At 43.8% G+C, this 15,314-nt stretch overlaps 1 protein-coding gene across 1 annotated transcript in view; it reads left to right on the top strand.

The window, feature by feature from the left end:
* The window catches only part of LOC124612933 (glutamate-gated chloride channel-like), a 156,036-nt gene extending 142,235 nt beyond the window's left edge, over window positions 1-13,801 (top strand). The window contains exons 9-10 of the mRNA XM_047141435.1: window positions 3,018-3,451; window positions 13,034-13,801. Coding sequence (XP_046997391.1) covers window positions 3,018-3,451; window positions 13,034-13,243 — 644 coding nt within the window. The 3' untranslated portion in view covers window positions 13,244-13,801. The remainder of the gene's footprint in view (window positions 1-3,017; window positions 3,452-13,033) is intronic.
* The last annotated feature ends 1,513 nt before the right edge of the window (window positions 13,802-15,314 follow it).

Raw genomic sequence — 15,314 nt, forward strand, 5'->3', positions numbered from 1 at the left:
GCGAGAGGAATGAAATGTAAGATTACGCGTGTGTTCTGTGCCGTACATGGCAGACAACACATACCGAGAACCTTCTCAAGAAGAATGGGAGGTAGTGAGAAATAACTCCCTCGTCAGAGAATATGCTGACAACTTTCTCAAAGAATGTTCTTTTGATCTGGGAATCTTCTCCAGAAGATGTTCTTTTTTTTTTGGGGGGGGGGGGGGGGGAGGGGGTTCCATATCTCAACAGGTAAAAACGGAAACCTTATCGGATTGCTTCATTGTCCATCTGTCCGACTGTTCAAAACCATTTTTCTCAGGAACGTTTGGACGTATCAGATTTAAATTTACGTAACATATTAAGGTTGAAATGGCTCTGAGCACTATGGGACTTAACTTCTGAGGCCATTAGTCCCTTAGGACTTAGAAGTACTTAAACTCAACTAACCTAAGAACATCACACACGTCCATGTAACACATTAAGAGCTGCTGTCTATTGATGACGAAAAATGTGAACCTTCTAAGTCAATGCAGCCTAGAGATATGGCCATTATGTCACATAATTTGACACTCGCAAACTCAATTGTCAAAACATATAGGGTACTTGCTTTTGACGTATAAATACTGAATCTCGCCAAGAAGAAAGGTTTCACTGTACAGATAAGGAAAAATTAGAAAATTGTTAACCTATAATTATATCGCGCAAAAGAAACATTTCTTTTGGCATTTGTTATTCGATTTCAATCTTGAAATTAAAATGTTCTCGTAAGTCTGGGAATCCTTGGGACTGATATCTTGCCAGTGTAAATGTCGATATCAGGAAAAAATAGTCGAGATCGTCGATATCAGAATGCATGAACTGCATGTATACATAATTAAGTTCATACGGAACTCCCGCTCCACGGGGTAGCCGGGGGTCGAGGGACCTTGCCACGGTTTGCGCGGCTCCTCCCGTCGGAGGTTCGAGTCCACCCTTGGGCGTGGAAGTGTGTGCTGTCCTTAGCGCAAGTTATTTCCAGTTAGATTAAGTAGTGTGTAAGCTTAGGGGCCGATGACCTCAGCAGTTTGGTCCCACAATACTTTACCACAAATTTCCAAATTTATATGGAACTCCCTGTGCGCAAGTCCTACTCGCACCTGGCCAATTTTTTATTCATACTACCCGTTGCCTTGAATGTCGGTTCGATCACGAATGTGTTTACCCTTCATGTCAATTTCTGCAATTTGTCGTTTGTCGGTACGTTAATATCGACAACACCAAGTCTCGTCATTCATAATTGTCCACGTTTTGGATTTCGAACAAGTCGCCGAAGGCGTCCATGCGTCGTTTTTGTTCGGGAGTGAAGGTGTGCTGGATTTTCTTTGCAAATACTTTTTCCATCTTCTAAATACATTGAAGAGCCAAAGTAGCTAGTACACCTGTCTAATAGCGATAGGGCCACCGCGATCACGCAGAAGTGCCAGAACACGACGTGGCATGGACTCGAAGTAGTGCTGGATGGAACAGATACCATGAGTCCTGCAAGGCTGTCCATAAATCCGTAAGAGTACGCGGGGTTGGAGACCTCTTCTCAACAGCACGTTGCAAGGCATCGCAGATATGCTCAAAAATGTTCATGTATGAGAAGTTTGGTGGCCAGCGGAAGTGTTTAAACCCAGAAGAGTGTTCCTGGAGCCATTCTGTAGCAATACTGGACGTGTGGGGTGTCGCATTGTGCTGTTGGAATTGCCCAGATCCGTCGGAAAGCACAATGGACGTGAATGGATGTAACTGATCAGACAGGATGCTTATGTGCGTGTCACTTGTCAGAATCGTATCTAGACGTATCAGTGATACAGAGCCTCCACCAGCTTGAACAGTTCCCTGCTGACATGCAGGTCCATGGATTCATGAGGTTGTCTCCATATCCGTACACGTCCATCCACTCGATACAATTTGGAACGAGACTCGTCCGAGCAAGAAACATGTTTCCACTCATCAAGTGCCAAGTATCGGTGTTGGGGGCCCAGGCGAAGCGTAAAGCTTTGTATCGTGTGGTCATCAAGGGTACAAGAGTGGGCCTTCGGCTCCGAAAGCCCATATCGACGACGATTCGTTGAATGTTTTGCACGCTGACACTTGTTCATGGCCGAGCACGGAAATCTGTAGCAATTTTCGGAAGAGTTGCACTTCTGTCTCGTTGAACGATCCTCTTCAGTCGTTGTTGGTCCCGTTCTTGCAAGATCTTTTTCCGGGAGCATCGATGTCGGAGATTTGATGTTTTCCCAGATTCCTGATATTCACGGCATGTTTGTGAATTGGTCGTACAGGAAAGTCCACACTTCATCGGTACCTTGGAGATGCTGTGTCCCATCGCTCGTGGACCGACTAAAACACCACGTTCAAACTCACTTACATGTTGTTGACATGCCGTTGTAACAGCAGTAACCGATATATCAACTGCACCAGACACTTGTTGTCTGATAAAGGCGTTGCCGGTCGCAGTGCCATATTGTGCTTGTTTACATATCTCTGTATGTGAATGGTTCAAATGGCTCTGAGCACTACGGGACTTAACATCTGTGGTCATCAGTCCCCTAGCACTTAGAACTAATTAAACCTAACTAACCTAAGGACGTCACACATATCCATGGCCGAGGCAGGATTCGAACCTGCGACCGTAGCGGTCACGCGGTTCCAGCTGAAGCGCCTAGAACCGCACGGCCACACCGGTCGGCTCTGTATGTGAATATGCATGCCTATACCAGTTTCTATGACGCTTCAGTGTATTATGCATAACTAAATGACCTCTTCATTTAGAGATGTTGAACCATTGCGAGTTATGACACTAGCATGCTGACACCTTACTTCACTGACTGCTGAAATCTGTTGTTTGCAGATTTTAGTTGAAGCTGTCACTCAGCGTTGATGTTGCTTCTACGTCATATATAAAATCAGTCTCGGAACTTTTTCGGCCGGCAGTGTACACTTTGCAGTAATTTATAGAACGTTTGTGGAAATGTGGATGAACTGATTGTTTATCTCCATGTTCCAGGCGAGTACAGCTGCCTTAAAGTGGAACTGGTGTTTAAACGCGAGTTCCGCTACTACATGGTGCACATCTACATTCCGACTTTTATGCTGGTGATAGTGTCGTGGCTATCGTTCTGGCTGGATCAGAGAGCCATCACGGCACGGACGTGCCTGGTGGTCACGACGGTGCTCACCATCACCATCCAGACCTCGGGCGTCAGAAAGTCGCTGCCCGTCGTCAACTACGTCATGGCCGTCGAGGTGTGGCTCGGGATGTGCGTCTCGTTCGTGTTCGGCGCACTGCTGCAGCTGGCGCTGGTCAACTACCTGGCCCGCAAAGAGGCGTGCCGAGGCGCCGCCAAGCGGCACAACCGCCTCGTCGGCCCGGAGCACTCTGCACAGCTGGAGGAGATCAGCGAGGCTCTCGTCGAGGACGGCAGCGCGGCATTCGCTATGGTAAGCTTGCTGTCTGACAGCTTCTGACAAAGAAACGCTCCAAAATTACACTGAGGTCGCAAAGTCAAGTGATAGCGACATGCACATATACAGATGGAGGAAGTGTCGTGTACACTAGGCATAAAAATGCAGTGCATTGGCGGACCTGTCATTTGTTCTCAGGCAATTCGTGTGAAATTGTTTCCGACGTGATTATAGCCACACGACGGGAATGAAAAGGTTCTGAACGCGGAATAGTAGTTGGAGCTAGACGCATGGGGCATTCCATTTCGGAACCCGTTAGGGAATTCAATATTCCGAGATAAACAGCGCGAAGAGTGTGCCGAGAATACCAAATTTTTGACGTTACCTCAGTGTCAGTGGTAATAGGCTAGGAACACTGCCTGGAATAAGCGCAGGAATCAATGTGGGACGTACGATGAACGGATCTGTTAGGACAGAGTGACGAAATTTGGCGTTAATAGCATATGGCGGCAGACGAACGACCTGAGTGCCTCTGCTAACACCACGTCATAGTGTGCAGCGCCTCGTGACCAAATCGGTTGGACACCAGACGACTGACCTGGTCAGAGGAGTCCCGATTTCAGTTGGTAAGAGCTGATGGTAGGGTTCGAGTGTGATGCAGACCCCACGAGCCCACAGATCCAAGTTGTCAACGAGACATTGTGCAAGCTATAATGGCTCTTTATAGTGTTGGCTGTATTTAAATGCAATTGAGTGGCCCTCGGTCCCAGTGAACCGTTCGTTGACTATAAATGCTCATATTCGACATTTTGGAGACCATCTGCAGCCACTCATTGACTTCGCGTTCCCAAACACAGCTGTTCACGATTGTTTACAAGAACATTCTGGACAATTCGAGCGAATGCTTTGGCCACCCATATCTACAGACATGAATTCCATCATATATCATTCATAATTCCATCATATATGACATAATCGAAACATCAGTTCGTGCATAACATCCTGCACCAGCAACACTTTCGCAATCTATGAACGGGTACAGAGGCAACATATCTCAATATTTCTGCAGAGGACTTTCATCGGCTTGTTGAGTGCGTGACACGCCGAGTTATTGCGCTACACCGAGCACCAGCAGGTCCGCCACGATATTACCAAGTATTCCGTGACTTATCACTTCAGCGTATTGTCAGGTACAGATATGTGGTCGATATTATTTGCCCGATTCATTAAGTAGGAGAGAAAAAAATAGCACACACACACACACACACACACACACACACACACACACTGAAAAAGAAAGCCCATAAAGAAATACACTTTGTGATCGTAACAACAAAAAGAAATAATCTTACTACATTGGCTCACGGGCATCGCGAAAGTGAACACATAGCACCGTCCACCCGTTTCCAAGAACCCGCTGAGAGACGCGAAGAGATATCCAGATGTAATGAAAGCAAGCTCCTGGAGACACTGTCTAATTCTCGCCTACTATAACGGATGTTTTCCCTTACCTATGCCATGGTGGTTTGTTATTTGATCCTCTTGGCGGGCCGGCCGCTGTGACCGAGCGGTTCTAGGCGCTTCAGTCTCGAACCGTGCGACCGCTATCGTTGCAGGTTAGAGTAATGCCTTGGGCATGGATGTGTGTGATGTCCTTAGGTTAGTTAGGTTTAAGTAGTTCTAGGGGACTGATGACCTCGGATGTTAAGTCCCATAGTGCTTAGAGCCATTTGAACCAATTTTGAACCTCTTGGCGGCCGCAGAGGCTATATAATGAGTAATGTCGGTATAGTTTGCCAGTCTAAACATGTGAGCAAAAATGCGAGAGCGCGCAACAGTTTGTTTCTCTAGCGAGGCAGCAGCTCGTAATCTTCGGATGCTTACTATGGATTGCTATGAGTAGCCCATTGTCTCCCATAGCAGCTAACCTTTTTACGGAAGACTTAGAGGAAAAAACACCTCATCGGTGTTGAAACCTAAATGTTTCTCGAGATACGTTGACTTCACCTTTGTAGTTTGGCCACACAGAGTAGCAACGTTTCCTGCATTTCTGGAACACCTTAACTCCTTCCATCCGAGCATTTGCTTCAATAAGGAAGTAGAAATAAATGGAAACCTCCAGTTCTTAGGTGTCTTAGTCCGCAGAAAAGAAGACAGTTCCTTGGATCACAGTGTGTTGCGTAAACCGCACTGACCTATATCTACGAGTTACGAGCTGCCATCACCCATCTCAACGCACTGGCGTATGACGGACTCTCGTTCATAGGGCTAGAGTTATCTCAGATGCAGGGAGCTTATCAGCAGAGCGTAGCCATATTTGGTCTGTGTTTGTACAAAGCGGTAACCCTGATAAACAGATCCGTGATGCTTTTCAACCTACATGCACTAAACCTCAAGAACAGCTAGAAGAAACGCAGAACTCCACGAGGATGTTTTTTATATCCTCTGTTGGTGGCGTGTCCTTTAAGATTGGTAGGCTGTTCAAGAAACATCAAATAAAATGCGTCTTCCGGCCTCCAGCGCGATTGCAAGCTATGCTGGGTTCCGTTAAAGACAACCTAGGTCTAAGGAGACTAGGGATATATAAAACCCCGTGCCAGTTTGGGAAATCGTATACTGGCCAGACGGTCGCACTGTTATGGATAGGTGAGCTGAACATAGACGTCACACCAGATTGGGTCAACCAGAAAAGTCTGCTGTTGTTGAACACTGTCTTGAGACGGAACACAGCACGAATTACCGACAGACAAAGATCCTTTCGTACACTTCCAGGTACTGGAAGAAGCATTCGAATTACGTATAAGTAACGTCCTGAATTATAGACACACAGGGTTTCAACTCAGCAAGGTATTGAAACCAGCACTGGCGATATTAAGGCATCATCGAAAGCAGGTGAAAAAATACGAGTCAACACAGACGGAGAATCGGAGTCCGCACATTTAAATTGGACGCCAAGAGTCTGCCCTTTGTCTTCCATAGCAGCTAACCTTTTCACGGAAGACTTCGAGGAAAAACGCTTCGGCGGTCGCGTATCTTTCGCGTCGCGCATGCGAAGACCATGGCCTGTTTCTTCCGGCTGGGGCATTGGATGTCGCCGTGCTCGATGATTCGTCTCCGATGACGTTACAGCCCAACCCCTTGGCGCCTGCTCTTTTTTACCGAGTTCAGGGTATATACTGGCGAGCCACTGCAGCGACACCTCAAGTAAGCATCTGAAGATAACGGGGAGCTTATTCAACATTATCCGACACAACGGCTGTGAACCAATGAAACAATTATTACGTCGACAAAGGCTCAAATAGTACTGAGATAACGCTAATCACAAATTCGATATTTACAGTGAAACAGGTTCAGTTAAAACATATTAGCACACTTCTAACCACCTACAAGAGCATTGACTTTTGGGCGCGTCAGGTCTGAAGGTGGCTCTGCACAAAGACAGAAAGCGAAAGCGAGATGAGTTTTGCTTAGATATGGTGACAGAAAAGGGCAATATACCGTCCATATTGCCAAGTCTTACAAGGTTTCACTGCGGATGACTGTGAATTAAACCGCGTCCCCACTGAAGTACCCCCACGTCGCTGTTGCAATCCAGCGCTATCCTCAGCAAGGCGCCCGAAGGCAGACTAAATTTCATTGTCTGCTGAGGGTCGTATAAGAAAGTAAACACGGTTGATAAAATGTGGGGAACCTTCCGATGTGACATGCAACTCCCTTAGCGCGTGAATAGGGTCAGTAAATTTACATTTAGTAGATAAAACTGTGAAAAAGAGACAGAAATAATATAACACACAGTTAAAACAATTTATATAAGACCCAAGTAGTACAGAGACTTATCAAGGGAATTAAGACGCAAATACAGAAAAAAAACTGAAAAGTAATATGACCATGACCACATATCATAAATAATACAGACACTACAGTATACCTTAGGCATAGAGGATAAACAACATTGACAATGTTGTGTCTAGACAAGACAGCCTAGACACAATGAGAGGAAGCCGAAAGGCACGCGCTACGCTCACGCAGATGGGCGTGAGGTCTGAAACAGGATACGTAATGAATGCTATAAAGAAAAGTACGTAGCTTCTGAAATACTTAACTTTAATCCATCCTTTTGGTACATCTGGAGATTGTGGCGATACAAGTGAGACTCTTTAGATACATGCAATGTTACTAATGGCGCCTTGCTAGGTCGTAGCCATTGACTTAGCTGAAGGCTATTCTAACTATTGGCTCGGCTAATGAGCAATGCTTCGTCCATGTAGTCGCTAGCAAAGTCGTCCGTACAACTGGGGCGAGTGCTAGTCCGTATCTCGAGACCTGCCTTGTGGTGGCGCTCGGTCTGCGATCCCTGACAGTGGCGACACGCGGGTCCGACATGTACTAATGGACCGCGGCCGATTTAAAGCTACCACCTAGCAAGTGTGGTGTCTGGCGGTGACACCACAGACAACATCGCTAATAAAACTAAATGCAGCACGATAATATTCACACGCAAATAAACACATGGAACAGAAAATATATTGAGAAAAAAAAAGACTCACTCGTAGCATGCAGAAAAAGATATACAGTCGTCTCACGCTTTCAACCAGCAACATCAAAACCGAATACCGAGGACGAACTAGGTATATATCGCTTGCATTGTTAAAATTGCAGATCTGTGAACGTAGAGATGACATGTAGGAATTCCAAAATGCTGTTTACGGAATACATCCGAATCTCGATATATGGCCTTGGGTCAACAAATACGGTACAAGATATGAAGGCTGTAAGGATGAACCTTAACGAAAAGCTACACACACCTGCAATAAGTTTTCGTTAAAACAGAAGAAAAGCAAGCAAAAGACGACAGAAGTGCTTTTTAGAGGAGTAGGATTTCTATGAACACAGTTTCATCCTCTTCCTTCGGTCTCTAATAATGAACGGCACAGGCGACGTTACTCCATACACGGTAATATCGCAAAGCAGATACACTTGAGACATTACGCACACTATTTATAGAGGACATGCGTACAGACTGATGATCGCATCACATCGGAATGTCACGTAGTACTGATAGGTGAGTGTGAGGTTATAAGAGATTCTCTATTTTATAAAAATCGAGAGTAAACCTCTTATCTGAAAGTGCTAACAATTTTAGTTTCTGCTTTTATCAGGGGCTAAAATAGTAGTCAAAACAGTGTGCTTAACAAAGTGCATATGATGAACTGTACACAATGCAGCGACTGAAAGAAGATGAAAGCCTTCCACAAACGTTCAGAGAACTCAGATTTGCAAAACATGGGAAGAACAGCTCTTCGAATGCAGTTCACATCGTCTTTTTCCCTGTCATACGCATCTTTTTTCTTACTAACTGCGAAAAAGCACAACAACTACATTTCATTGATTCATTGAGAGTAAGCATTTTCATAAATGCACATGCTTTTGTCTATGGGCAATGCAGAATTTTTCTGTGACCTTGGATTACAAAATAAAAAAAGTTTCTATTTCATTAATTGCATTTCATTCGGGTGAGAACTCTCCTTACATATCAATCCCGATCTCCGAAGGGAGAAGTAATTAAGAACAAAATAAAATATACCAGAGAACAGTGTATGAAGGTACTCGTTTCCAATGACGTCATCAAGATAGAGAATGATGGGAAGTTCAAAAATTAAAAATGCTGCGAAATTAAAAAATTAAAAGGTGAACGCGAGGAAATTAAAAAAAAATACTAAGATAGTGAAGGATAGGAAATATAAAAATGCAAGATGGCAGATGGGAGCAAATGTAAAGGAAATTGAAACATGGCAGTAAATATTTTTCAGCTAATCACAGTGCTTGATGGCAGTATTCGATTACTTATCAAAAATATTTTCGCCGGCCGAAGTGGCCGTGCGGTTAAAGGCGCTGCAGTCTCGAACCGCAAGACCGCTACGGTCGCAGGTTCGAATCCTGCCTCGGGCTTGGATGTTTGTGATGTCCTTAGGTTAGTTAGGTTTAACTAGTTCTAAGTTCTAGGGGACTAATGACCTCAGCAGTTGAGTCCCATAGTGCTCAGAGCCATTTGAACCAAAAATATTTTCATAGGAGCGCGCACACACACACACACACACACACACACACACACACACACACACACAAACACACACTTTACAGAGTGCTAAAAAGGACCTGCACGCTCTGAATTTTTTTGCGTCTTAAAAGTATTTATAGAAAAATTACGGAAAGCGTGTAACTTACAGTATTTCAAACCACTTTACCGAGAGCTCAAAAGTATGCAAACGCTCTGATTTTCTTGTGGCGCCATATTCAAAAGTATTTGATCAACAAATAGCTCGTGTGTATCTTGCATTAAGTCAAAGTAATTTACAGTGTGCTCAAAAGTATCCGAATACTCTGAAGTTTTTATGCCGTATTCAAAAGTATTTACCCAAAAGTTACATTAAATGGCACTAGCGTACGTTCATAGCTTTATTTCTGGTATAAAGCGCAATGAAGCCTCAAATTAATTACTTTCCACACCTAAATTGTTCTATGAAGCCTGTCAAGCGCTCTAAGGCAAGAAGGCAGGCGTTGGCAACGCTGAGCATTTAGCGTGTCCCGACAATTTTGTCTTGCCGACATACAATGCATTTGACTCTGAGCTCGGTGTAATATGACGCCCATGCTGCATTGCAAAACAAACATGAGCACTATCACTGATCGAACTTACAGCTTAAATTGCACCTGTTGACGAGTGTTGACAAAGTAAACAATGTTATTCTCACGTCAAAACTCGTCTCTCACTACTCAGCAGTATTCGAAATTTCACATATATTTCGCTCGTTACTACTGAAAAGAAAAGGCAATGTTGACTACTAAATTCTCAGATAGTGAAGTTTTCAGTCCTGTGTTATTGCATTAGTTTTTGATGCAACAACGTTCAATAGTGACTTTATTGCAGTGACTGTAATCATTTTCGAAAAATGTGCCGGCCGGTATGGCCGAGCGGTTCTAGGCGCATCAGTCTGGAAACGCGCGACCGCTACGGTCGCAGGTTCGAATCCTGCCTCGGGCATGAATGTGTGTGATGTCCTTAGGTTAGTTAGGTTTAAGTAGTTCTAAGTTCTAGGGGACTGATGACCACAGCAGTTAAGTCCCATAGTGCTCAGAGCCATTTGAACCATTTGAAAAGTTAGGTAAAGTATGTAACTTGCAGTATTTCGAAGTACTTTACAAAGTGCTCAGAAGAATCTGAAAGCACTTAATTTGTTGTGTCATATTCGAAAGTATTAACATGAAGTAGCACTTTAATACTAGCCAGATTTCCAATTTAAGGAACAAGGGAACCTTAAGTTAATTATTTCCCACATCTGAATTGTTCAATGATGATTATTAGTTATCACAAGGCATGTAGGCTGGCATTGGCGAGACCTAGCTCGCTCACTAAGCGTTTTGCTTGTTCCGACGTGTCTTGTCCTACTGTTAATCAGCACAAGCTACGTTTTATCAGCACAGAAGTTAGATCAGCAGTAGTGATCACTTGTGTTACGCAATGCGGCATGGTGTCTAGTTGCACCGAGCTGAGAGTCAAATGCATTACAATGTCAGCAAAACAAGACCTGTCGGAATAAGCAAAACGCTCATTGAGTCAGTTGGTCCTCACTTTGTGACACTTAACAAGTATCACTGAACAATTTTGTTGTGGGAAATAATTAAATTGAGGTTTCGTTGTGCCTTGAACGGGAAATCGAACTATGTATGTACGCAAGTTCTGCTTTATGTTAATACATTCGAATACGAAACAAAAAATTCAGGGTATTGAGACACTTCTGAGCACCTTGTAAAGTACTTCGAAATACTGCAAGTTACATACTTTACCTAAATTTTCGATAAATACTTTAGAATGTGGTGCAAAATATATTCAAATCCTTTGGATACCTTTGAGCACTGTGCACCGCACTTTGAAACACCCCAATTTTCACCCTTTACGTAATATTTTGGATGAATAATTCTGAATACAGAGTACAAAAAAGGTTCTGAGTGCTCTAATACATTTGAGAATTCTGTAAAGTATCATGTGCGTGCGTGTGTGTGTGTGTGTGTGTGTGTGTGTGTGTGTGTGTGTGTGTGTGCGTGCGCTCTTGTGTATTGTTATGAAGTTTTAGCACTCCAGGAAATTGGTGTGTGCTTACGATAATTATTTTGATAGGTAACCGAATACTGTCAATTTGCACAGTGGTTTCCCGCCATGATACATATTTTTCAACGTTTCCCACTGCTTTGGATTACTAAATCTCCTGTCCACCACTATCCTGTATACTATTTAAATTTCTGGTCACAGGCCATCTTTAATTTTTAAATTTGCTGCAATACACCATCTTAAGTTTCTAAATTTATCGCCGTCTTCCATCTTTAATGTTAATATTTGGAGACGGGTCATAGTGGGCTGTCTGTCTAATGGAGCAGCAACTCATGTATGCTGTACTGCCGGCACGGTGCGTAGTAACACTAGCGAGACAACAATAGTCGGGCCAAATCCAAAGTGACCGTCTGATCCTGGCCAGCGCTATTCTCTTTTACGATCTGATGTCAATTTGAACTCACAAATACTAAGCATGTTTCCAGTTTTGGTGGTTCAGAGTACTACATCAAAGTACTCTCTGGTGTACCGAGTGAAAAGGTTTCAATTTGTTTACATTTTTGACGGCACAAGCCACATCCCGTATAAGTAATCGAAAAACACCAGGCTTCATATCTCTGTCACTACTAGGTTCTGGCTCTGGATGAGTGATATTCTCACAAAAATTTCGTCGGTTCTTACAATTTATTTGTAGCAGCTGCAGCGACACAAACATTGCAAGAGATTTTGAAACTAAATAACCAATCTTGTTCAAACCTGAGACTATTCTGTAGTCATACATGTAAATTAACGTTACAGTATGGTTCAAGATAGATTATACATTTTCAGACATTCTTGTCAACGTCGCGGATTCTCTGGAACAATGGTTTTTTAATAAGTTCAATTTATTGAATGCAAATACTCGCTAATAATATTGTGTTTATACATGTCTGACTACATAGTCACTACCACTAACACACGTGATGCCCAGGGGATGTATCATAATGTATCAATCATAATTCGAAATACTAAGATCATGTCAGCAGACTACAGTCAACTCTAATTTCACCTGTACTCTAAATGTGGACTGATCGTTATACAGCTGACCCCTAGAAGAGATCTCGGTTTATAATTTCATTTTTTATATTATACAACGCGATTCCACTGTCCCTACCAATTTGTTTTATGCAACCTGCAACACTTCCAAAAACCAAGTGTGTGAGCTTCATATTCCCTCTCTCGCTATGCGGAAACAATTCGTCCTACAGGAAAATTAACAAGACCTTTTTGTAGGAAATTTAGCGTAATGTAACTTTGTAGTGGGATATGGGTTCGCTGAAGGCCACGGTTAAAATGTCCTGTTTATTTTTTCTGTGGGACTAACAGCTTGCGCGAGAAAATATGAAAACCTCGCGCATGGTTTTTGCAGTCGTTGCGGGTTGCGTAAGACTCACAGGGGCAGCTGAATATGGCACTGAATGACACGAGCGACTGCTGTGGTGGGAAGTGACGGGCTGCGGCGCTTGTTGCAGAAGCTGCTGGAGGAGCAGTCCAACAGCCCCACGGCTGACAAGGAGGCGGCGGCCCAGGGCGGAAGGTGCTCGCCGCGGCAGTGGTGGCGCACCTGGATGGCCAGCTTCCCCACGGGCTCGCAGCGCGCCGATGCCGCATCGCGCGTCCTTTTCCCTCTCGCCTTCTCCCTGTTCTGCCTCGTCTACTGGTGCGTCAACGCCTCCGGATAACAGCAACACCAGTTGCTCGGCAGTGTCCTACGATGGTAGTGGAAGTAACCCTCCACACATATTTGCAGATGCACAAGCATTTATACCTATTATAGAATGAAAAATAAGTATTAAAGTACTGTATAATTCTCTGTTCATCATTACTCTTACTGTATCGACATTACTGTTCGACGGCAATTTCGTTATACGAGGTTTGTCCGGAAAATACGTACAAAAGTTGAATAATAACTTTATTTTACAATTATTCAGGTATTACAATACGGTCTCCTTCAAAGTACTCGCCCTAAGACGCGATACACTTCTGTCAACGCCGTTTACACTGTTGATAATATTGCTGAAAGTCTTCAGTTGTGATGTTGTTCAGTTGCCGTGTCGTTTCCGCCTTGATGGCTTCCACATCTCCCAAGTGCCTCCCTCGAAGCACTATTTTGCATTTCTGGAACATGAAGAAGTCACTTGGGGCTAAATCGGGTGAATAAGGCGGGTGGTCTGTCACGGTGATTGAGCTTCGGGCCAAAAACTCGCGCACAACGAGCGACGTGTGAGCGGGCGCATTGTCGTGCTGAAGGATCCACCTGCCCCCTTTTGCCAACTCCGGTCGAACTCGGGCCACACGAGCTCTGAGACGTGTCAGAACTTCGACGTAAAAATTTCCGTTCACTCTCTGGCCGGGAGAGACAAATTCCTTGTGAACAATGCCCCTAGAATCAAAGAAAACAATCAACATTGTCTTCACATTGGACCTTGATTTTCGCGACTTTTTTGCTCTCGGTTCTCCTGCTAGTTTCCATTCCTTGCTTTGAGATTTGAGCTCCACATCGAATTCGTCTCCAGTGATGACTCCGTTGAGAAAGTCCCCTCGTTCCTCTGCTTCCAACCAATCCTCACGACACTGAACCCTCTTTGCTTTCTGTTCTGGCGTCAAGAGCTTCGGTACGTTTTTTGCACACAATTTCTTCATTTCAAGTTTTTGTGTCAGGATTTCGTGAACGATTGTTTTGGGGATTGACAGCTCGTCAGCAATCATTCTGACTGTCAATCTACGGCCATTAAGATACAAGCCCGAATTCGTTCAACATTTCCATCGGAACTCGATGTCGACGGGCGTCCTAGGCGAGGGTCATCGTTCACTTCTTCTCGGCCGACCCGGAACCTTTTTAACCACTTGTTCACGGTTGGTTCCTTCAGAGAATTGTCTCCGTAAACCTGTTTCAAACACTCAAAAATCTCACGGCCATTCTTGCCTAGCTTTGCAAGAAACTTGATGTTGACTCGCTGTTCCTCAATCAGAGAGAGTTGCATGCCGACGGCAGGTGAAAAAGGGTAACTGTCAACAAGCTGCCGCGCAATCCCACCTTCACGCAGAGTGCTCTGACTCGAACTGAGCGTTGATGGGATTGATTAAAGCAGTAGTCCCACCTGGCGGGGACTGCAACTTGTAACATAACGACATTATTCAACTTTTATACGTATTTTCCGGACAAACCTCGTATGTAATGCCAATGAATGTATATGGTTATAAAACTACGCCTCCGGATAGCTACAACACCAGTTACTCGACAGTGTCCTACGTTGGTAGTAGAAGTAACCACCACACATATTTACAGATGCACAAGCATTTGTACCTATTATAGAATGAAAAATAAGTATTAAAGTACTGTATAATTCTCTACTCGTTATTACTCTTACTGTATCGACATTACTGTTCGACAGCAATTTCGTTGTATGTACTGCCAATGAATGTATATGGTTATAAAACTACTAATTTACAAGATTCGATATACCAGGACAAATACATTAAGAGAACGAAGATGTGTGAGTGAACGTATCTGGTCCAGAATTTTGACTTTCTTTCCAGCGAACTGATATTTTGGCTTGAATTAAAATATAAATCTGCAGCACGAACTATCTGTACTAAAGTGCCTGTATCAAACTCCAAAATTTCTTCATAAGTTAGTGCTGTCATATGTAAAGAAATGCTGAACTGTAGAAGTACAAGGTAAAATTGTAAAAAGATGTTACAGAAAATATTTGATTTCAAATCCACTTTTATCTGTAGATGATACGTTGG

Source organism: Schistocerca americana, chromosome 1 (genome assembly GCF_021461395.2).
Source record: "Schistocerca americana isolate TAMUIC-IGC-003095 chromosome 1, iqSchAmer2.1, whole genome shotgun sequence".
NCBI lineage: Eukaryota > Metazoa > Arthropoda > Insecta > Orthoptera > Acrididae > Schistocerca > Schistocerca americana.